Here is a 23,830-nt window from a genome sequence, read left to right as displayed (position 1 = left end):
TCAAGTGTTCGAAGAATGTTAGTGAAGGACTTCCAATTCCATCCGTACAAGTTGCAGATCGTTTAGGAATTGAAACCAAACGATGTAGTTGTGCGAGCACAATTCTGTAATGTAATGCTTCAGAAGATAAATGATAACAAAGAGTTTGTTCACGAACTGTGGATGTCAGACGAAGCGCATTTCCACTTCAGTGTATTTGTTAACGAGCAAAATTTCAGATACTGATCACAAGAAAATCCTACGCAGCTTCACCAGCGTCCGTTGCACAGCCAGAAAGTGACCGTGTGATTTGCTATGTCTTCTTACGGTGTTTTGATTACAGTGACGCCGGCTCATTACGTAGCCATGCTTGAACCTTTGTTGTGGAAGAACAAAGAGATTTCCATCGATTCTTAACAGAGCCTGGTTTCAACAAGACAGAGCAACATCACATACTGCATGAATATTGATGGCAGCTATACGCCAATTGTTTGGACAACGTGTCATTTCACGAAATGGTGACATTAATGGCCTCCCAGTTCGCCTGATCTCTCAGCTTGCGATTACTTTTTGTGGGGTCACCTTAAAAGCAAAGTGTTCCACAGTAGACCTGCTACAACAGAAGAACTGAAGGTAAAGATCCGAGAAGCAATTGCGGAAATTCCAGTCGAGTTGTTACGTCAAACCAAGAACAATTTAATGAAGGGACTTCATGAGTGTTTACGTAGAAGAGGAGGTCACCTACAAGATGTGATCTTTAAAAAATAAACTAAAATGTATGTATCTTAAAATGGCAACATTTGCACAATTACATAAAATAAAATTCATTTTCTAAAAAAAATTTTCATTAACGTTATTTAATTTTTTTAATTTCCCGTTTCTTTGAATCACCCTGTATTTATACTATTCATAAAACATAAAAAAACACATGCAATGTTAGAAAATTGTTATTTTATACTGATATTTCCAAACGCTAGTATTTATGCTAACAACTAATATATAAATCATCTCCATATACATTAACCAAAGCATTTGAATATTTAAAAATATACTTGTTCTTCACTGTAAAACATTACTGGCATTTTTTCAAATATTTATTAAGTTTGTCTCATAAATTTTCTTTATAAAGTAGGCCTTTCTCACTGTTCGGCTAAAAATGACATTACAAGAGAATTAATGATTTTTTAATTTTTAGATTGCTCTTATGGGTTCTTGACAGGAGAAGCAGTTACAATCAGGAAACCATTCAAACATAGGAACGTTAAAAATTCACTTGTACTAACTTGTTGGCAAATATGTTAAATTCATTATGACAAAGATGCTGTAATGAAAAGTTCTATACCAAACCAGATTATTTCAATTTAAGAACAAGATTTACATTATTACATATACTATGAAAAAACAGTAAGTGTTTAACACCTAAGCGGTAGCACTTTAACCTAACTTTTAATTATGAAGGTTGCTGGAAAACGCGTACCTTTATAAATTAAGATCAATTAATTTGGAAGATGAATAATATGTTAATGTTTAATGCAAAAACATTTATTTGCAATTATCACTGTCTGTAACTGGTTAGGGCAAGTGTAGCAGTTGGCTCAATGTATTTTATGCAGAATTTACCTTGACTGAATAAAGTATAAAAACTACTTTCTCAATTGTTATTAAAATTTTAAGTTTAAGAATTTCAAGTTCAATAAACAATTTCAACTGCTGAAATGATCCTTTTAATTTAGAATTCCACTTCCTAAAGAAAAATGTTTGATATTAATTTATATATTATACAGTTAGCTTGGATCAGAACTATTAAAATCCAATCAGTATATAAACCTATAATAAATATTGAGAATAAATGCATGATTATCAAACTAAAAAATATTTAGTTTCAAAGTGAAGAGATTTAACTTGAAGTAATTGTGTTAGAATGTAAACTTTTAGTCTTAACCTGTTAGTGATAACTTCAAGAGTAATAAATAGTTAACATACCACCATTGATAAATTATAATTATAAATATAATATTAAAAATAGCTTACAAATATATTATTTGATTTCTTCTGAGGAAATCAAATAATCTTTAATGAGGGTTCCTCTGAGGAAATCAAATAATATATTGGTAAGCTCTTTTTTATATTATATTTATAATACAAGTTATCAAATTGAATTTTTAACATTTACCAATTATTCATAAAATTAATTTATTTTAGTCTGGATTTTCATGTCCAATAAAGCTTACGTCTCTGTACTAAAGCCCAAGTACTAAACATTTAGAAAAATACAGCAATAAGAAGAAAATTAAAATTTTCATGAGTTAACATAAAATTAGTTTACTTAGGGGAGTTTTCCCTAAATAGTTTAATAACAAAAAATTTTAATAAAAATGAATAAGTAAAACTAAATTTTTGTCACATCAACTGAAGACAATAAAAATTATCAGTTCAAAATCATTAACAGTAATTACTTTCCTTACCAGTTTTAGGTTTTGCTGCAGCTGTCTGAGTTGGTGTTGCAGGAGTATAAGTTTGTTGAGTGTAACTATTTGTAGCTGTGGCAGTACTAGTTGCACTGTATGTTTGTTGTGGTGTACCAGCATAACTGGTAACAGCAGTTACATTAGATGTTGTCCCAGTACCTGTTGTATTGCCTGGCACACTACTTGTTGCAACACTTGTCTGAGGATGGAAAGTCTTTTTAACCTTCACATAAAAAAGACATCATTTTGTAAATTTCAAAATTATTAATAAAAAACACACCACTATACTATTATTGTCATCCCACCTAAGCATTTTTAATCCTACAATTCTCTCTCTATCTATGTGGGTTTCTAACATTACTGATGAATTCACAAAGTGATTTTGACTGTGACCCAAAAAAAAACCCTATAATATAAACTAAAATATGATTGGTTAAGGTTTTATACTCAATAAAAATAAGAAAATACTACACTCTATACAATCATATACTAATAAAAAGATTGAATTGTTTTATTTGTATAAGAAATTTTGGTTTTAATAACCTTATAGAAAACAAAAAACTCAAGCTACAATATATTTATCAAAATGCAGTAACGAACTTTTAAAAAAATTGTACATTTCTAAACAATGCTCCTAAACTGTTAATTAAAAAAAAAAACCCCAAAAACTAGAAATTATTTCAATCACTGCCTTTAGCCCAGATCATACCTCTTTAAAAATTTTTAACTTATTAAAATTAATATAAAACAAAAAATAAACTTTTAATAAATCACAGCTTTTAGGTCATATGAAGATTTGTCAAAATGCATACAGAACACAGCTAAGGTGGATGTATTTCCCAGACACATCTATAATGGGAGTATGAGGAGAAAACTATCAAGAAATAACCCTACAATTGTACATAGTTTTTTTGAAAATATTTATAATAAAACATATTACTGTATGAAGTACATAGTTATTTTTTATTTTCTATTAACCTTTTCAGATCATTTAGCCTTGGAACTGGTTATGTACGGCGTCATTTTTAAAATGCTGTTACAAAATCATTTTATATGGCATCAGTCTGTTATTTTGTTTATTCACAAAGGAATCAGTTTTATTACACAATTTGAACGACGTTTATACAAAGTAAAATGTTTTATTTAGACTAGAAAGAATATGACCATTTTTTCCTCAGAAATGTGCGTGTGTGTGACTATTGTATTATAACTGCTATGACGATTATGGATTTATTTATTATTTATAAATATAGCTTATCTTTGTAGTAACATATCGATGTAATGAAAATCATAATAAATTATGATATACGGCCCACACAAAAAAAGAAGAAATTTGTGGTCATAAATACGTCACTTTTACTTGAGGTCTATAAATATCTTTTCTGAAAATGATATCTGTAAACATAACACATGACGAATCATAATGAATAACAGTATACTGTAAAAATTGTTTTTTGTCAATCTGAATACCTTTTTCAGTGGTGGGGATTTTTATAAAACGTACTTTTCTGAATCTACTTTCACTTATACTAACATATGTATGTTACTAATCTGTGATTTATGACATGGGTTTTTCATCATACTTTGCACAATTTTTAACCGATTTGCTTGAAAGTATTATTTTTAAAATCGGCAAACTATGTTTCATAAACACAAGCAAAATTTCATTAATAAAAAACGCGGTAGAAATGCGCAAAACAAATTCTGCAATTAATAATCATAATTTTTTTGTTGTTACGGGCATAAAAAATAGCCAATCGTAACTTTTTTTTATCAGAATCGGTTAAATCTCTTTAATATACTGTATGTAATTTTTTCACAAGAGGGTAGCATAAGAAAGGGAGGCAATCAGATACAAACATACTTTCGCGGAGTGCTAATCAAGCGTGGATCATTGTGATGGGAAAAGGTTAAGAAAGAAAATACAACCTAAAATATTTAAAATATAAATTGCTGTGACTAATTTCCTTTCATAATATTTAATTATTTTTTGAAAAATTGCATGATATGAAGAAACACAGTAGATAACACGTTAAGCACTCATTTTTTCCATCTCCTGGATCTCAGATACACAGGTCATATTTTTATTTATAAGAACTAAATAACAACATCAATATGGTTACTAAACAGTTTTTTTCTATTTTTACTTTCAGAATATAATAAACGTCTTGTGACCAATTGGATCCATTAGCATACCAACCAAATTTTGATCTGAGATGCCAATGAGACCAAACAATCGCATAACAACCAGTCAGCCTTACATAATATAAAATTTAATTCAAAACAATACTTAAAAAATAATGAAATAACCATTACTTATTGATAAGATTTTGCTTCTTAAGATTTATCTATTTATTGTTTATTTAAGAAAAAATGAACTTTTGTTGAGAATACATATAATTTCAATTAAATTTTTCCATTTACAAAGAACCAACAGCTTTCACCTTATTCGTCAATCCATTTGACGTGTCCCAAAAAAACAAACTGGTTGTTTGACCAATTAAAAAAAAATTGAAATTACCCACTCACTTGTTTCACGACCTTAAAACAATGTTTTCTTATTTAAGCAATTTACCTGTCACTGCCATTTTTGTTACGATGCACACCTATTTTTCTGATTGAAAGGGTTTATGGAAAAAATCATAATCCTAGAAATATGAAACAAAAAGCAATTTAATCATATTTTCTAAAAGTAAAAGATTGGTCCAATGGTTTATTTATCTATGTGGTAAGTAGATCTACATGGTGGTAAATAAAGTAATGAGACTGGTTCAGAAAAACTTCTTATTTACAATCCAATTATACATGGACTCTGTTTTCCCACTATTCATAACAATGTTGGAAATCAGAAACAGAAATATCCTTCAGACAGCCTTTCTTATGTTTTTTACTGTTCCAAAATGGTGTCTTTAGAGATTTTTTTGGAAGTTGGGAACAAATAGAAGTCGCAGGGACTCAAGTCAGGTGAATAAGGTGATTAAAAAACTACAGGGATGTTTTTCTTTGCCAAAAAATCATTAAATCATTAACCGAGAGTCAAAATGACAAGGTGCATTGTCATGATGCAGCATCCAGTTTTCTTTGATGGCTGATCTCACGCAGGAAACTCGTTTTTGTAGACTTTCAAGAATTTCTCTGTAAACATACTGATTTACAGTCTGTCCTGTAGGCCAATAACTCCTTATAGACAATGCAGTTACTATTGAAGAAATAAATTAGCTGGTTTTCATTTTTGATTTGTTCATTTTTACTTTTTTGGGATGAGTTGGAATTGTACCACTCCTTGCTCCGGCAATTTGTTTCTGGGTCATACACAAATATCCAAGATTCATCACAAGTAATAAAATTTTTAGAAAATCAAGACCAGTTTCAATTCGCCCTAGAAGACTGTGGCACACTTCCACCCAGTTGTTTTTCTGTTCCAACAGTAAGATTTTTACTTTTTTAATGTTCAATTTGTTTTGTCAAAATTTGATGGACTGTGATATGGTTCAACTTCAATTGTTCTGCAATCATTCTGACAGTTAAACACCGATCATACCATATAAAGTCTCAGATTCACTCAACATTGTCACTTTTTGACGTAACGGTCTTCCAGAGCGTGGATCGTCCGCAACTAATTCCTGGCCATCTGAAAATGATTTTAACCACCTAAAAAATGGGTTCATGACAAGAGCATCATCTCAATATGTCTTTTTCAATTTTATAAAAGTTTCAGTAGCATTCTCAAAGAGTTAACACAAAAATTGAATGCAGAACATTGCTCATGATTAGTATCACTCATTTTTGTAACGCACAAAAAAAACTTGTTTCATGAAAAGTTTGTTTACACCTCACATGGCAACAATATACTGAAAATATTAATACCCAACAAAAATCAGCTGTTCATATAACTGTATGTTTACTAAAAACAAACTTCAGTGTTCGCCCCCAAGTTGGCTGCCAAAAAAAAAAAAATAGTCTCAATTTATTTGCAGACCTTGTATCTCTCTTCTTTCTATGAGAAAATTACCAATGAAGTTGAATATGAAAAACGGTGAAATTTCACTTTTAGTAATTTTTTCAAGAGTCAGAGATTATACACATTTATTTTTTTACATGTAGGTATATGTTTTCAGTTTAAACATCAATAATATTAATGGTGATATACTTACCCCTAATCTTTATCAATTTTTGAATATTTTTTTAAAAAAATCAAATTTTAGATTCAAATAACTTTGATAAGGCTGATGATAAAAATCTCAAATTTGCACAACTTGCAGTCTTTTGTAGATGTTTTGAGTAAAAATGTTTCTTGTGTATTCAACTAATAAAAAAGTTACAACCTCACAAAAATCTTGAAAAACCTGTTAGCGATATCATTTTGATACTAATTAAGTACTCCGAGGGGACTTCTTGCCGTCTCTGCACTTTACATTTTTATATTTAGCCCCAATTTTGTTGAAGTTGACGTTTTCAATATTTTTTAAATAGTTTTTTTTTAAATTATTAATAATACAAGGGTGAGTCAATTATTATCCGCAATTTAGTTATATTTTTGTTTATGTTGGTAGTACTGTCATGTTGCATAGATGACGCGTGGTTTAATTGTTATATCTGTGCAAGTTTGATGCTGCTAGGTTTGTTCCATTATTGCTGCCTTGCTGTTAACCATGGCTGCTCCGCTTTCTGTTTGCACCAAAGAAGAGGAATGTTCAGTGATCCGTTTTTTGTGGTCAGAAGGTGTACCAAGGGGCAAAATTCATTTAAGACTTTCAGTACAGAACAGGAACAGTGTGTTGTCGCAACGGAATGTCTATAAATGGACTGAAAAATTCAAAAATGGTTCCAAAAGTGTTACACACGATGAAGGAGCCGGACAACCGTTTACCGCCACAAATGAGGAAAACATTGAGCGCGCATATGACATGGTTTTCTTACACAGACGAGTAACTATTGATGAAGTGGCACATCATCTGCAAATTAGTCAAGGTTCTGCCTACGAAATCATCCACAAGACTTGGGTTTCATAGTCTGTGCAAGATGGGTCCCAAAACAACTCACACAGCTGTATAAACAAATGCACTTGGACATCTGCCAAAAAATTTGGATCGCTATGGTAACGAACGGGACATCTTCTTAGACAGAATCATCACTGGTGATGAAACATGGATCCATCATTACAAGCCAGAGAGTAAACGCCAGAGTATAGAATGGAAACGTACAAATTCACCCTGCAAAAAAAGTTCAAGACCCAACATTCCACAGGAAAACTGATGCTTACGGTTGTTTGGGACTCACAAGGCCCAGTACTGGAACATTATGAGAAAAGGGGCACGGCAATAAACAGTGCGCGTTACAATGAGATGTTTACTGTCAAGCTGAAGCCTGTAATTCAAAGCAAACGCCGAGGACTGCTGTTGAAAGGTGTTGTTTTGTTGCACGACAATGCCCATACACATACTTGCTGCCCACACTGCTGAAACGCTCCAGAAACTCAACTTTGAAGTACTGGATCTTCCCCCTTCTGATTACCACTTGTTTGGTCCACTCAAAGAGGCATTAAGGGGCCATCAATTTACCTCAGACGAAACAGTTTAAGAAGCGGTGCATTCCTGGCTTGCAGCTCAACCAAAAAACCTTTTTTTATGAGGGCATCAGGAACCTTGTGCAACGATGGACCAAGTGCATTGAAATGCAAGGAGACTATGTTGAAAAATGATGTACATGTTAAGTTTCCTATTTGTATTGCAATAAAATTTATAACTACATAGCAGATAATAATTGACTTACCCTCATAGTTCGTAATTTAATGATAACTTAACCAATACCCATAAAATAATACAATTTTTATCCAAAAATGCTTGAAAAACTTACCCAAACTGAGATTTTAATGAGTAGCCTACATCTTTTTACAAGAATTTATTTTATACTGGTTTATTTTTATAAACATTATCAAAGAAAAAATCAATTGCAGCAAAATTTTAATTACTTTTCAATGAAACAGCCTGTTTTTATAGCAATGAAAGTATTTAGTATGGTTAACCAACCAACAGGTGTGACATTTCTTCTGATAATTCTCTTGAAATTGTGTGAGAACGACCTGTTACTGTAGTTAGTTCAAGTGATGTCAACTTTCTTAGGACTTAACAGATCGGTACCCCCACTTTGTCATATTGACTTTTAAAATGATGTATGTGGTCCAGCTGGGTGGAAAAAATGAACCTGCAGATTGTCATTTTCGAGTCTAATATCTATCACTCCTCCTATCCACCACTGATTGACATAAGCAATAGTCCTTTCCCTTGTGAAAGTGGTGCAATACTTGACACAACATTGTACCATCTTACAATGCCTTCTGACACAGGAACACACTTCAGATACCTTACTTTATTTTAAATTTTAATGCTTATAGCCTTTGATCCGTGCTTAATTTTTTTCAATTTTGATGGAGGTGATAAACCAACCAAAATGCTATAAGCAGCATCTATTTGTACAATATTGTGATGTGGGGCAATGTATTGCTCTTGGTCTTCCCATTCATATAGTTCTTTGTTCTGCTGAGAAAAAATACTTTTGAAACAGTTACACAGAGACTTTCCAGGAACTAAATTTAAATTTAGAAAAATGTGTTCTTTAAGAGCTTATTCTTTACTGTTTTGAGTTCTCAAAGGGTCACAACAGAACTGTCCATACAGGTAATTGCATTTTGAAAAACTTTTCTTCATGATATTTACAAACACCAGTGACAAATGAACACAAAAAAAATTAGGTTGTTGGTTTTCATCACAAAATTCACAAATTTTAATGAGTTCTTTTAGCACTGTACCCATACACTGTTTTATGACACTCTTGATTCACATAAATTCCTATGAAACATTTGTTCTTCCATGGTTTTATGTGAAATTACTTGAAAATGTAAAAATTTGCAAATATAATATTAAGTAAAACTTATTTATTTAATAAACACTTCTAAACACACGATGAAATTGGAAGACACTCTGTAAAGATATGAACATCACTGACCAGTCTGTAACTGCAAAGGTAAATGATGCAACAAGAACAAATAATCATGTTGCAAAATGAATTTTCCTGACGACTGGAAATAACTTCAAGCACCTGTTATAACATGAACACTGCAGGTGAATGGTAACAAGTCTACTTCAACTATAAAGTATAAAAATATTAAAGTGCCAAGAAATCCTCTAGAAGCACTTATTTAGAGAATCAAAATGTAATCTATCTATGTTAGACATATCTTTTATATGTCTAACATCTACAAAAAGCTCTGTGAAACAACAGGGGGCGCATCGGCTTCAACTTTGCACACATCAGCTGTAAACCTCTTCTTAGCTGCAGAATATTCTATGCCAGTGTGGCTTAACAGCGCTTATGTTCATGGAATTGATGGTTAACAACACTATAAGAATGATTGCCAGGATTATCAGGTCTACTCCTGTGGAGTGGTTCCCGGTATTGAGCCACTTACCACCCCCAAACCTGCGCCGTATGAACACTCAGAGTACAAGAAGATTATGGACAATTGAAACCTACCAATACATGAGGACATTGAGGATGCCAATCATGGTCGCCTTCGATCTTGAAAGCCACCTATCAAAATAGCAATTGCTGCCACAGAGAAAGGATTTAACCTAACTGATGCCTGGAGCCAAGAATGGACCACAAAGCAGAATAACCCCAAGTCCCATGTATTACTCAAAAGCCACCAGGTTTTGACTTGTCACATATGACATGGTCAACACTGAACAGAATACGAACTCAGCATAGTAGGGGGCCTCTATTTCCTGTATAAATGGGGTAAAAAACAGACACCCCTTTGCGAGTGTGTGAAAATCAAACTGTTAAACATCACAGAAGTTTGTCCTAGGACAGCTTATGAAGGGACTCCTGAAAATTTTCTGACTGCGACTCCAGAATCAGCATCATAGTATTAATTTGTTAGATGCTTGTTTGTAATTTTTGACTGTAACTGGGGTTGTCTTGGTGCCATACACTAAATAAATAAATCTACAAAATACTAAGTTGTGCAAATTTGAGACTTTATCACCAGTTATTTGAAGCCAAAATTTGAATTAAAAAAAAAAATTATTTTCAAAAATTCCTAAAAATTTAGGGGTAAGTATACAATCATTATTAATTATTTAAGGTACAATTACTAACATATACCTACATATAAAAAAATAATTCAAACTGTGTATGCCATCCCTTGCCTCTTGAAAAAAATTACCAAAAGGGAAATTTTTACCATTTATTACGTTCAACTTTATTACCAATAAAGTTGAAAGAACTCATAGAAAGAGGAGATAGGTAAATAAACCACTGGATCAATCTTTTACCTTGAGAAAATAAGATTAAATTTTTTGTTGTTTCATCCTTCCAGGACTAATAGTTTTTTAGTTATGATTTTTTACCGTAAATCCTTACAATCACAAAAATAGTTGTACGCACCGTAAAAAAATTTGCCGCCACAGGTAAACTACTTAAATAAAAAATTAAAAAAAAAAAATAGTTTTAAGGTCCTGAAACATGTAGGAATCAAGCAGGTAAGTTTCAATTTTGTTTAATTGTTCAAGAAACCACACGCTTGGGTCACTTTAAATGGATTGACCCGACCCTTACATAAACTGTAGGTAAACGAAGTTGACATTATGTTTGAGTAGCACTAGTGTCACTATTTGGAGATTTGACTAATTTCACTATGTTCTGTAGGCAGAATATTATGACATATCTGAAATACCTTCTACATTTATTTCTACCCTATAAATTCGAACTGACAGAACTGAATGATGTTCACTATCTCATGAATCAAATTCACAAATTCAGAATCATTATCTTCACAGTCCAGAGAATTTTCTGTATCAGAATCAGAGCGCAAATAATCAATCTTGGTCATCATCTAACTGAGGAGAAAATTTCTCAGAGTTGATCTCTTCAGACTGCAAGCAAAAGCTTTCTCCTAAGTTGTTCCACAACAGCTTCAGGGATATATGGCTCTCCTGGTGATTTTGTATATTTTAAGAGAACAAGTGGTACCAAGAATAAATTGAATGCCTACTAGGAGGCTCCCTACCACTCTTCACAAAAATTACAATGAGCCGCAGTTGCTGTCTGCAAATCATGAAACCCAAACACTCACAATCCCCACCAATAAATGTATCCATTTTTAAGAACACTGGTGAATGAATTTGGTACTGATGAACTAAGTCAAAACTTTGTGTTTTGCTACGAATGAGACCTAAACCGAATATTTAAGTTATCTCAATAAATTTTTATATGCTTTGTAAGTTTTGAAGTCCTTTTTGAATCACCTGTTATTAAATAAACAAGATAATTATAAACATTTTAATTTTTATTAGATGGGACTAATTCCAAAGAAATGTTCCAGTCAATGGAGAAAAACTAACACTTCAAAATGTGAGTATGAATGAGGAACTAATGGTGTGTCAATTGCTCAAAATCTAGTCAACATTACTGCACGTAATGAAAACAATCAAGACGCCACCACTATTTCTTGAAATCTGTTATGTGTAAAATACTAAAAATTAATTTTATTGACTCAATCATGTATAAATATACATTATATTTATTATAAATCTAATACTAAAGAAAGATATTTTCAAGCAACTGCTCTAATCAATCTTTATTTTTAAGTAAGCTATGGAATAATTTTAGAAAAATTATTTTAACAGTATAAATTTTTACTTCTACAGCCAACATTTAACTTGTGCAAAAGTGCAATCTACAAAGGATATTTAAGTGACTGTTTTAGATTCATCTCATAGTAAAATAAAGTTCTCTCACATGACAGATTCAGTTTTGACAAACTCTTAAAACTCTTATGTACATACTCTTAAAAGGTCGACTGCCAACACTTAAAAATGCAAATTTCCAAGGGTGCTATACTTATTTTGCTAAAAAATATCATCAGTGATGCATTTTTTTCAATCTCATTAAAGGTTTTGTTACCTTATTACTAATTTTTTATACTAATCTTACTTTGCAACTTTAAATATTTTTAAAATATTCAAAAATAAAGTTGAGACATCAATTAATGTCTCTTAGCAATCATGGATAAGACACCAATTGATGTCTCAGAATGTTTAACATATTTTAATTGAATTATATCTTTTACTTGCCAACAACTAATTGTATTTATTTCTACAACTCCAGAATTATTTGAATACTATTTTTATTCATTGCTATACATTTTTTTTTAACAAACATTATTAAAAGTTACTCTCTTTTGTAATAAAATCACATTTTATTGAAAATTATACCTTGAATTGGATTTTTAAAGTAAAATTTGACTTAATATTTTTAAAAAACTTTTTAAAATCTAACTAAACAGTCAGTAAACAACCAAAATTAATTCACATTTTATTACAACACTTTTTAATTATGTTTATTTTGCTTTTATTTGGCGATTTAAAAACATTCTTTAATTTCAAATATACAGAAAAACTTCTGCGCTATATACAACACAAAAATATACAGAACTTTATCTTTAAAATAATATGTAATTTTATATTAAAAAAATATATATATAAATAAAACAAACAATAATATTTCATCTAAGTTTAACATTACACTGAGATCATCTGATGTCTCATGACAATCAACCTGTTGAAGTGAAACCATACATGCAGCGCGGTTAAAAATCTGATATGCGCATCACAAGACTTCCTTGTACACCTATTAAATTGCATATACACATTTTTTTAAAATGAAAAGTACATAAAATATTCTATTTCATTAATAACTACTGATATTTTTTCTTTTTTTTTCACAATCGAAGGTTAAAAATTATTAATAAATCAGTATATCTAAAAAAAAAAAAAAAGAAAAGAAGGAAAGTCTGATGTGACTCTCCTTGTTAAGATTTTATTTGACTAAAACTGTGAAACCAATGAAAATAAGTACCACTTTATGATATATCGTTGAAAACTCTAAATGAGGGCTTATTATTACTGCAGTTAAGAAAAAGCCCAAAATCCAAATTTTTGAAATCTGAAATCCGAAATTTTTTGCGATCACAATAATACTTCCATTACTTCGTACAAGAAATAGTTTATTAATAGGAATAGTTTATTAAAATAAATTCAGAAAACAAGGGTTAATAAGCCTACAAAAATACATTTTTTCATTCTCTTTTTTCATCTAACTTCTGTTTTCAGAAAGGCATCTTTAAGTAGTGCACACTATAGTTAAAAGTTATTGAAATAAGGAGTGTACTTCTTAGTATAGGCATTATTACTGATTATGTAAAATTACATTTTTAATTTTTTTCTGTATATATTTTGTATTTTTGAGGGCTATAAACATCATGCTTAGTTCTAACTTATACGTAATAATAATGACTATAAAATTTTAGACATTCTATTTTTATAATGTATTTGCAGATTAAGTGAAAAAAATTTTGATGGTCTAAAACCATCTTCAAAAATATCTAGCAGAGAATAAACACATACTTTTGGGGCAAATGTCTGTGCCTGTCTTTGCTGTGTAGGCTGTGTATATTCAGCAACAGTACTCAAATTTCTATGTAGTGTAGCACCAACAACCTATATACAACAAAAACAAGATAAAGAAAAAAATCAAGACTTACTTTAATATCAACAGAGTATGATAATATAGTAAAGTTGTTTTATTAGGTTCAAAATTGCTCAAAAAACCTGCCAATACAGCAATGTTATTTTTTAATTTGTATATTTTCCATCTCTAGCATGTGTGAAACATCATTCTGGACTTCCTCCATTTCATTAAAACATTATTTCAAATAAAACCACTTGCAAACAGCAAGAATATATATACAGTTCATGTCTATAATATACTTAATCTTGTTACTAGGTTCTCACTCAGTTATTTTGTTAATATTTAAATTTTTGTAATCTTCTAAGTTTTATTACATCCTCAGGTATCTGTTTTATAAATATACGGACACAAATATAGAATGACGTTACATATATTGAAGAAATAAAAGAAAGCTTTAGTGGTTTATTTATGAAATATTTTTTTTTAACTTTTTTTATATTAAATTATAAGAGAATAATTAATTAAAAATTAAACATCTTTTATATAACAAGATGCTTTTAAAGCTATTTGTTGTCAAAAATATTCATCGATATTTAAAATGTACAAAAGTATGCTTGTAAAAATATCTAATATTGTAGGACTAATATTAATGTAAAAAATTAAACAAAAATAATTGTTATCTATGACTTTTGATATTTGAAAATGAATTCAAATTAAAATATATACAGGTGTATCATGATTTTTTCTAGAGACTTTCATAACCTACTCTACTCACAACTCACGAAAATAATGTAAAAAGTTCATATAGATATATATTGAAAATGTTTCATTTGAAAGTTACAGCTAGTGAAAGATTTCACGTGGATTTCAGCTCTTGGGAGAAATTAGGTCATACTAAAAATTTTAGGACATTAATTAAGTGGCAGAAGTGATTTCTTATGCTTTTTAACCTGAAAAATCTAATAAAAGAAGTCCTAGAACGGTATCTGCAGTAGTTTTTAGAATCTGGGGCGAAAACCAATAAATTACGATAAAACCCCCAGTTTTTTATGTTTTGCATACAATAAGTTTTTTAAAAAGGATAATAAACAACACATAAAACGTTGAAATTTGTAGAAAATTTAATTCTGAACAAAATTGAGCAAGATAAGTTGAATAAAAAAGAAAAATTTTAATTTCATTAAAAACAGTACATATTGCATTTGTCAGAAATGTTATTTAACATAAGCTAAATTATTTAATGTAAAAAAAAAACAAATTCATTTACGGTGATGTGAAAAATTTGTAAAAACAAGATTTACAGTTAAAAACTTTTTAAAAATTCCATAACAATATTTATAAAAATTACTTTGATAATTTTTTTATTAATAAAAGAAATTATTTGAAAAACTATTATTTCAAAGTTGGTAATAAAGTAATAGCTGATCAACAATGCACAATATACTATATTAGTATTTAAGTCATTCTAAAAGATGCTTTAAGTATTAACGGTTACTGTGAATTGTGCTGTTGTTAGCGAAGGTTTTTGAGGAAGCTCTGAAGAAAATAAAGAGCAACAAAAAAGAAATGTGTTGAAAATGGTGGGCTCATTTTTTACCATGTATAATGCACAATTTACTGGTTTTTCTCCCTAGATTTCTCAAAAACTACTGCAGACAGTTCTGGAACCTATTCTATTAAATATTTCACGTCATAAATCAAAAGAATCACTAATTCTGCCCCTTAAATAACATCCGAAAAATTTCAGTACAACCTCATTTCACTAAGGTAGCTGAAATCACATGTAACTTATATGGTATGCAGCAATTTAACAGGTATACTAGGCCCAGCCAATGTACAAGCTTTGTGACATCACGAGCAGACTGCGCATATTACTACTCTGCCTAAAAACATTAAATCCACATATCAAATCGAATTATTACTTATATATTATACACGGTAACAACCATCATATTTACATTTACTAATTATAAACAATATGTAATTAATTCTTTTATAACCTTTATTTGTACTAAATTATTAATTTTTAATAATAAACACAAACTTACTTGAATTTTCTTCATGCATCTAATTCAACCTTCTAACACCATCCTTGCTAAACAATCAATACTATCACGATTCAATTTCAATTTCATTTTCATTTTCACTTTCACTATCACAGTCTAAACGTGTCATTTCATCAGTGGTTCCTGTTTTTCATACTTTTTCACAATAGGGTTTCCAGTCATCTTCATTTATGGAATTAATTTTCTCTGTAGTTAATTTTTCAACATTTGTGAAAGAAACGTTGTGGTATGACTTGCCATATGTCTTTTTACAACTGACCATACAATCTCGATCAGATTAAAACCAGGATGATATGGTGGGAGTCTAAGGAACACGATGCCAATGTTTTTTCAAAAGTTTATCCAAGTGATATTTTTGTACTTTAGTTTTATGTAACTTTATTAATATTTTTGAACTATACAAAATATGGGTTTTTTCCATCCAATCGCTCAAATCTTTTCTTCTGGAGTTAGAATTTGGTGCTTTATCAATAACTGTATTGGATAAGGGGCATTATCAACAACTACTAACATTGTTGGAATATTTGTAATCAGTTTTTCATGAGCCCATTTCATGAAATTGTCTGCATTCACGTTTTCATGGTAGCCACCACTTTTCGAACTGGCTTTACAAGTTAGTAATGCGTTCGGAATAAAACGATCTCTCCTCCAACATGAATTATTATTAAATGGTCACCTTTATTAATCGGCAAATAAAGTCCCTCAACAATACAGTCAGACCACAACTTTGTCAAACAATGAGAACTAAAAATGTAAGTTTCATCCAAATAAACAATTGTAGCATTGCTTTGTCTGTACTTAGCCATTACCTGCAAATATTCAATTCTTTTCCACCTGATATCGGATTTCTCAAAAATTTTATTTTTCTGTCCGCCATTCGAAACTTAACTCTTTCAAAATAACACCCAAAGTTGATTCACTGCCTTTAAAATCTATATGACTGGAGTTCTTGCCTTTTTTTTTAAAGTAGGCAATTCATTCTTCTTTGAATGAAATTCATTAACTGTTCTTTTAACTACACCTAAATCAAAACTGTCCAGTCCACTAAAAACTTTTGAACATCATTTATACTTTTTAATTTTAAACATGCTGCTGAAAGAACACGATTGGGTTGTTCGTTGATTTTTTCTCCTCTAAGTTTTTGAACTTGTGTTCTTGATATCCCACAAACAGCAACAATTTTCTTCGGATTTTTGAATGTCAATTATGTTTGTCATCAGTTAATTTACTTACTTTTACAGCTTCTTTTTTATAAAATCAAACATTATTGATAACTTCAAGTCTTTTTTTTTCATTTTTAACTACGATTTTAATTCTGCCATAACAAACCGCACTAATACCACACCAACAAAAATAAACAAATAAATAATATATTACAAAAAGTTTGTGAAAAACAGTGAGCAATTATAAAATAATATGGCCACACATAAAAGCTATCCGAATACCTTCACTGAACACAATATAAACTGGACTAAATTTATTTCTTTATACACAGATTGTGTATTACGAATGACGGATCTAAATATAATCATGACAAAAGACATCATTTCTAACTGCATGTATAAATTTTTATAGGCCTGTACATCTCATCAATCAGAGCATTAGTCATTGGTTAGGGAATCATTATTGTTTACAAGACTGAATTCATAAAGCATTTTTATACATTTAATCAATCAACTGGAAAGAATTGAACACAACATAAATGTATTGCTTGGGTGCCTGTACTGTTTTTAAGTTGAAAATTTAAATAAAAATAATAATTACATGCAAAAATAATGTTTTGGAAAATAATAATATAATGAGATGTCAGCACATGCTTGTAAATTCGCTGGGACAACTATAATACTTGTGCAGGGACATTATGAACTTCATCAATGCCCAAGTGTTCTAAGATTTAATCAAATTTATGCCCAACAAAATCAGTTAGTACGTTAAGCAAAATAAAAATGAAAAAAATCAAATATGCGTAAAAAAAATGAAGCAAAGAGCATATTTACCAGATGGACAATTAGTCGCTTTCATGCAGCTGACGTGCACTTTACATCTGTCACAGTCCTAGCACATGGTCTGGAGTAAGGGAGGTGCTATACAAATACTAAAAATTTTGATTTCTCCCACCAGCTATTATCCTATTACTACTGTATGCTGCATGGCAGTCAAATCAAAGTTGGATGTGGTTCAATACAATAAGTTGCAATTGTCCAGGGGAATAGTACAGCTGTGCACTGAAATTAGTTAGAAATTTCTTGAAATTTTGTTCAGTGTCCCTGTCACCATTCTACACACTTTCCTACTTTATTTCACATATTCCATCTTGGCATCTTTATTTTGGGTCATTTTGTTGAAGGTACTTCTGTTTGTTTTGTTACTTCTAGTTTTTAGGCTTTTTTGAAAACAATTCACCCATTCTTTATCTTGATCTATTTTCTCTAAATGTTTTGACTACAATCCCAAAGGGCTTTCAGTAGATTAAAACAGTTATTAAATCTTTGACCTCAAGCTAATTTACTATAACAATAGCACAAGTTAAATCTGTAATAAGCAGCAAAGCAAATGTTGGCAATTATATAACAAAAATTCTTAATTCCCAATTTTATGAACAGGAACCAATCCTAAATTGTTATCTTCATTAAGTCACAGCATCTTGGATACCTGAAATGTCCATTTTAAGATAGATTCACAAATATTTATTTAGTAAGCACAATAAATATTACCTTGTTCTGGGTAGGCTGTGGCTGTTGTGATATTGGAGGTGTTGAATATGATGCAGAACTGTAGTTACTAGTAGGCTGAGCTTGCTGGGCAGTATATGCAGTAGTACCTGTGCTATAAGATGCTGCTTTCTGTGCTTGCACCTGAGTAGAATTACGTGTAGTCTGTGCAGAATACGTTGCACTGTACTGAGCCTTTCCAGCCGCAGCTGCAGCTGCTGCAAATTACAAAAAAATTAAAATTTAACTCTACAAAACAAACATTTAAAAAAAAATTATTTCAAAAGAAAATTTCAACTGCTAAAATATTTATGGGCAATTAAAATATTTCAAAGTATTAACATTTTCAAACCCGAGTGAATAATTCAGTGAGAAATATTTAATTAACTAAGAACTGAACTTCTATAATTTTTCCTTAATTTTGGGAAGTCAGCCACTGAATTCAACTGAATTAATGCAATTAAAATACTTTAAGTTGACTATCTTAATACAAGGTGAAATAATAATCATACTGTAACATGTAATGTTTACTTAATTGTTTAAATGTCATGTTTAAGATTGAAGTTTACATTGTATGTTTTGGGATATACAATAACCAAACTAACAATATTTTATTATCAACTTATCCTCTTTTGAAGTTAATTTTATCCCATTAGCTTAACATCAACACTGTAGCTCAAAATGCAGTCGCTGTTTGCAGACGACTTACTAAACAATAAAATGTTTATTCAAGACCTAAGCCAGCTTGGATAAAAATTCATTAAAATTTAAAAACATAGTAAATATAAAATTATTATATATCTCAGGCAGACAAAAATATCACTGTATGTAAGTAAAATTGCGTTTTAGAGAGATGAATGTCATTAAATTCACCAATATATTTAGAATTGTAATAGAATAAGATGAATGGTGGTAATAAATATTTTACTTAACTCTGCTGAAGGTTTGCAAAAAATAAAATGCAATAGTGTCACTTTGGTTGATCAAATATTTGTGACCAGAATATCAAAATAAACACTATACTACATTCAAAATGTTTATCAGAAGGTACCAACAAACTTAGAAAGTGGATATGAAGTCACCGGTAATCCTACTGGCTATGTATTCATATAATCATATTCTTAATATTTAACCTAATGTACTAAATTATTTTTATTCATCTTAATTTTTACATTCAGTTGTAAATAGAAATTAATTATTTTATGTATTAGTGTGCATTTATGTCTATATAATTATATGTGGTGTTTGTATTAAAACTTACATACTGGGTTTTATATATGTGTGTGGTATGTGTGTGTGCGCATGTATTATATATGTTTTGTTAATACTAGTATAAAATGCCAATAATTTCTTTTGCCGTTTAAATGTATTATTAACATATGTGGAGGATTGTTAAAGAGTACTACCAGAGAAGATTCTTTTTTAAAAGAGAATTATTAAATTTACTTTATTAGCGCACGTAGTTGTTTAGACATATGTGATTTAAGTAAATAAAAATTGATACTGAAATTTCTCATAATGATTTAAATAATAGTACATTGCATTTTGAAATTCTTACAACTAAATCTTCTGGATAACACATAACCTATAAAGTTAAGGCAAGTAAAATTAGAATAAGGTACAAAATTTATTTCCATTTTTTTTACTTTACTTGAAATAATTAATATGAAAAAAATGTTACAGAATTTAATATTTTTTTTTATTTTCTGAAATAAACATATTGTATTAAGAGAATGCAATTATGTACTAGTTTTATTTGAAAATGGCATTTTATACCTTGAGAAAAATATGAGAACAGCTCTTGCATATAGAATGTGCTAAAATCAATAATAACTAAACATTTTTGAGATGAAGAAATCTTGTTATAAACTTCCAATACATATAAAATGGAAAACAAAAAATAGCAATTCAATATCAATTAAAAAAAAAAATCATGACATTTAAAAAAATTATTCAAAAAACCCATATGTATTTTATTACATATAATACAGTATTTAATAATAAATACAGGCAATTAATTAAACCTATTATAATTTCTTAGCTGACATACTTTGAACTTAACGGAATTTAAATTAAAACACAAACACTATCAAAATGTATGTCTAATTGCAAATTCTGGTTTGTAGTATAGCAATGTGCCCCAACTTGTAATTGGATTTCATGAAATCCCAAACATCCAATTTTTTTGGAAAATAACACTAATGGTTTAGTTTACTGCATGAAAATTATTAGCTATTATAAAATTACGTAGGCAATCTCCAAAAATATAGCAATGACCAGAAAAATGGCTTTTCAAAACCATAAAAATTAGTTATCTCTTTCATGTTTTTTCTATTCATACAAGGAAACCTTTTTATAAAATTCTCATTTATAATATCTCTAAGAATGAAACACCACAAACCTTTCTTTATGTGCAAGGATATCAGTTGTAAGAAATAAGGGTAAAGGCTTAGCAAGAATTATGATCATCCATACAATACAATTAGTATTTTACAAAAGCAGTTCTAAGGCTATTTACAAGTGTTCTTGTATTGAACAACTGAAGAAGTTACGAATCATTTAAAGCAGTAGTAAGATTTATACCAATCAAGATGAACATGAATGCCTTTTTGTTTACAGATAACAGCAATAACACTATCAAAATGTATGTCTAAGTGCAACACAATGATAATAATGCAACATAATGATGTACATTTTTCTCTCAAAATATTCCACAGACAGATTTTTACAGATAATTTTACGAAAAATGAAAAAAAAAGAAATAAAGGAATAATTACTAACAACTCAGTAGACTCAGTTGATAAATCTATAGGGAACATGTTTATTCATCATTGATGATCGAAGCGAGCTGAGTAGTATCATCATTGTCTACTGAATCATTACGGAACCAAATAATATCAAAGTTTAATAAATAAAATTAAAAATAATTATACTTTTACAAATATTTTAAAACTGTAAATACAGTTTGTATTAATATAATATCCACATATGGATAAAAATCTAGTGTATTAAAAAAAAAAAAACAATATAAAAACATTATTGAATAAGGCATAAATATTTTCATTATTATTCCAGCCAAAAATTATTTGTGTACATATACATTTTTGGTTTATTCCTATTCTTCACACTTTTTTAAAACCTTATGCTACAGAAAGTCCTTTTTACCAAGAACCTTCATTTGAAATCATCTGATAAGTTCTGAACAAATTCTGGTTTGTAGTATAGCAATGTGCCCCAACTTGTAATTGGATTTCATGAAATCCCAAACATCCAATTTTTTTGGAAAATAACACTAATGGTTTAGTTTACTGCGTGAAAATTATTAGCTATTATAAAATTACGTAGGCAATCTCCAAAAATATAGCAATGACCAGAAAAATGGCTTTTCAAAACCATAAAAATTAGTTATCTCTTTCATGTTTTTTCTATTCATACAAGGAAACCTTTTTATAAAATTCTCATTTATAATATCTCTAAGAATGATTAAACACAAACCTTTCTTTATGTGCAAGGATATCAGTTGTTAAGAAATAAGGTTAAAGGCTTAGCAAGAATTATGATCTTCCATACGCTACAATTAGTATTTTACAAAAGCAGTTCTAAGGCTATTTACAAGTGCTCTTAACATTGAACAACTGAAGAAGTTACGAATCATTTAAAGCAGTAGTAAGATTTATACCAATCAAGATGAACATGAATGCCTTTTTGTTTACAGATAACAGCAATAACACTATCAAAATGTATGTCTAAGTGCAACACAATGATAATAATGCAACATAATGATGTACATTTTTCTCTCAAAATATTCCACAGACAGATTTTTACAGATAATTTTACGAAAAATGAAAAAAAAAAGAAATAAAGGAATAATTACTAACGACTCAGTAGACTCAGTTGATAAATCTATAGGGAACATGTTTATTCATCATTGATGATCGAAGCGAGCTGAGTAGTATCATCATTGTCTACTGAATCATTACGGAACCAAATAATATCAAAGTTCAATAAATAAAATTAAAAATAATTATACTTTTACAAATATTTTAAAACTGTAAATACAGTTTGTATTAATATAATATCCACATATGGATAAAAATCTAGTGTATTAAAAAAAAAAAACAATATAAAAACATTATTGAATAAGGCATAAATATTTTCATTATTATTCCAGCCAAAAATTATTTGTGTACATATACATTTTTGGTTTATTCCTATTCTTCACACTTTTTTAAAACCTTATGCTACAGAATGTCCTTTTTATCAAGAACCTTCATTTGAAATCATCTGATAAGTTCTGAACAAATTCTGGTATGTAGTATAGCAATGTGCCCCAACTTGTAATTGGATTTCATGAAATCCCAAACATCCAATTTTTTTGGAAAATAACACTAATGGTTTAGTTTACTGCATGAAAATTATTAGCTATTATAAAATTACGTAGGCAATCTCCAAAAATATAGCAATGACCAGAAAAATGGCTTTTCAAAACCATAAAAATTAGTTATCTCTTTCATGTTTTTTCTATTCATACAAGGAAACCTTTTTATAAAATTCTCATTTATAATATCTCTAAGAATGAAACACCACAAACCTTTCTTTATGTGCAAGGATATCAGTTGTAAGAAATAAGGGTAAAGGCTTAGCAAGAATTATGATCTTCCATACGCTACAATTAGTATTTTACAAAAGCAGTTCTAAGGCTATTTACAAGTGCTCTTGTATTGAACAACTGAAGAAGTTACGAATCATTTAAAGCAGTAGTAAGATTTATACCAATCAAGATGAACATGAATGCCTTTTTTTTTACAGATAACAGCAATAACACTATCAAAATGTATGTCTAAGTGCAACACAATGGATAATAATGCAACATAATGATGTACATTTTTCTCTCAAAATATTCCACAGACAGATTTTTACAGATAATTTTACGAAAAATGAAAAAAAAAGAAATAAAGGAATAATTACTAACGACTCAGTAGACTCAGTTGATAAATCTATAGGGAACATGTTTATTCATCATTGATGATCGAAGCGAGCTGAGTAGTATCATCATTGTCTACTGAATCATTAC

The 23,830-nt window shown here is 29.7% G+C and overlaps 1 protein-coding gene across 5 annotated transcripts in view; it reads right to left on the bottom strand.

Moving 5' to 3' along the window:
• Window positions 1-23,830, bottom strand: part of Zn72D (Zinc-finger protein 72D) — a 116,817-nt gene that overhangs the window by 67,597 nt on the left and 25,390 nt on the right. For 4 of the 5 annotated variants that reach the window (XR_012755047.1, XM_075355284.1, XM_075355295.1 and 1 more), the window contains exons 4-6: window positions 18,760-18,974; window positions 13,916-14,008; window positions 2,445-2,670 (exon numbers count right to left, since the gene is read on the bottom strand). Coding sequence is in view for 4 of the 5 variants with exons in the window: in XM_075355284.1 (XP_075211399.1) it covers window positions 2,445-2,670; window positions 13,916-14,008; window positions 18,760-18,974 (534 nt within the window). In the remaining variant the exon portion in view is untranslated. The remainder of the gene's footprint in view (window positions 1-2,444; window positions 2,671-13,915; window positions 14,009-18,759; window positions 18,975-23,830) is intronic. The other variant, XM_075355312.1, reaches the window with a different exon arrangement.

Source organism: Lycorma delicatula, chromosome 1 (genome assembly GCF_047948215.1).
Source record: "Lycorma delicatula isolate Av1 chromosome 1, ASM4794821v1, whole genome shotgun sequence".
In the NCBI taxonomy this organism is placed as follows: domain Eukaryota; kingdom Metazoa; phylum Arthropoda; class Insecta; order Hemiptera; family Fulgoridae; genus Lycorma; species Lycorma delicatula.
This window is presented reverse-complemented; position numbering and strand designations above follow the sequence as displayed.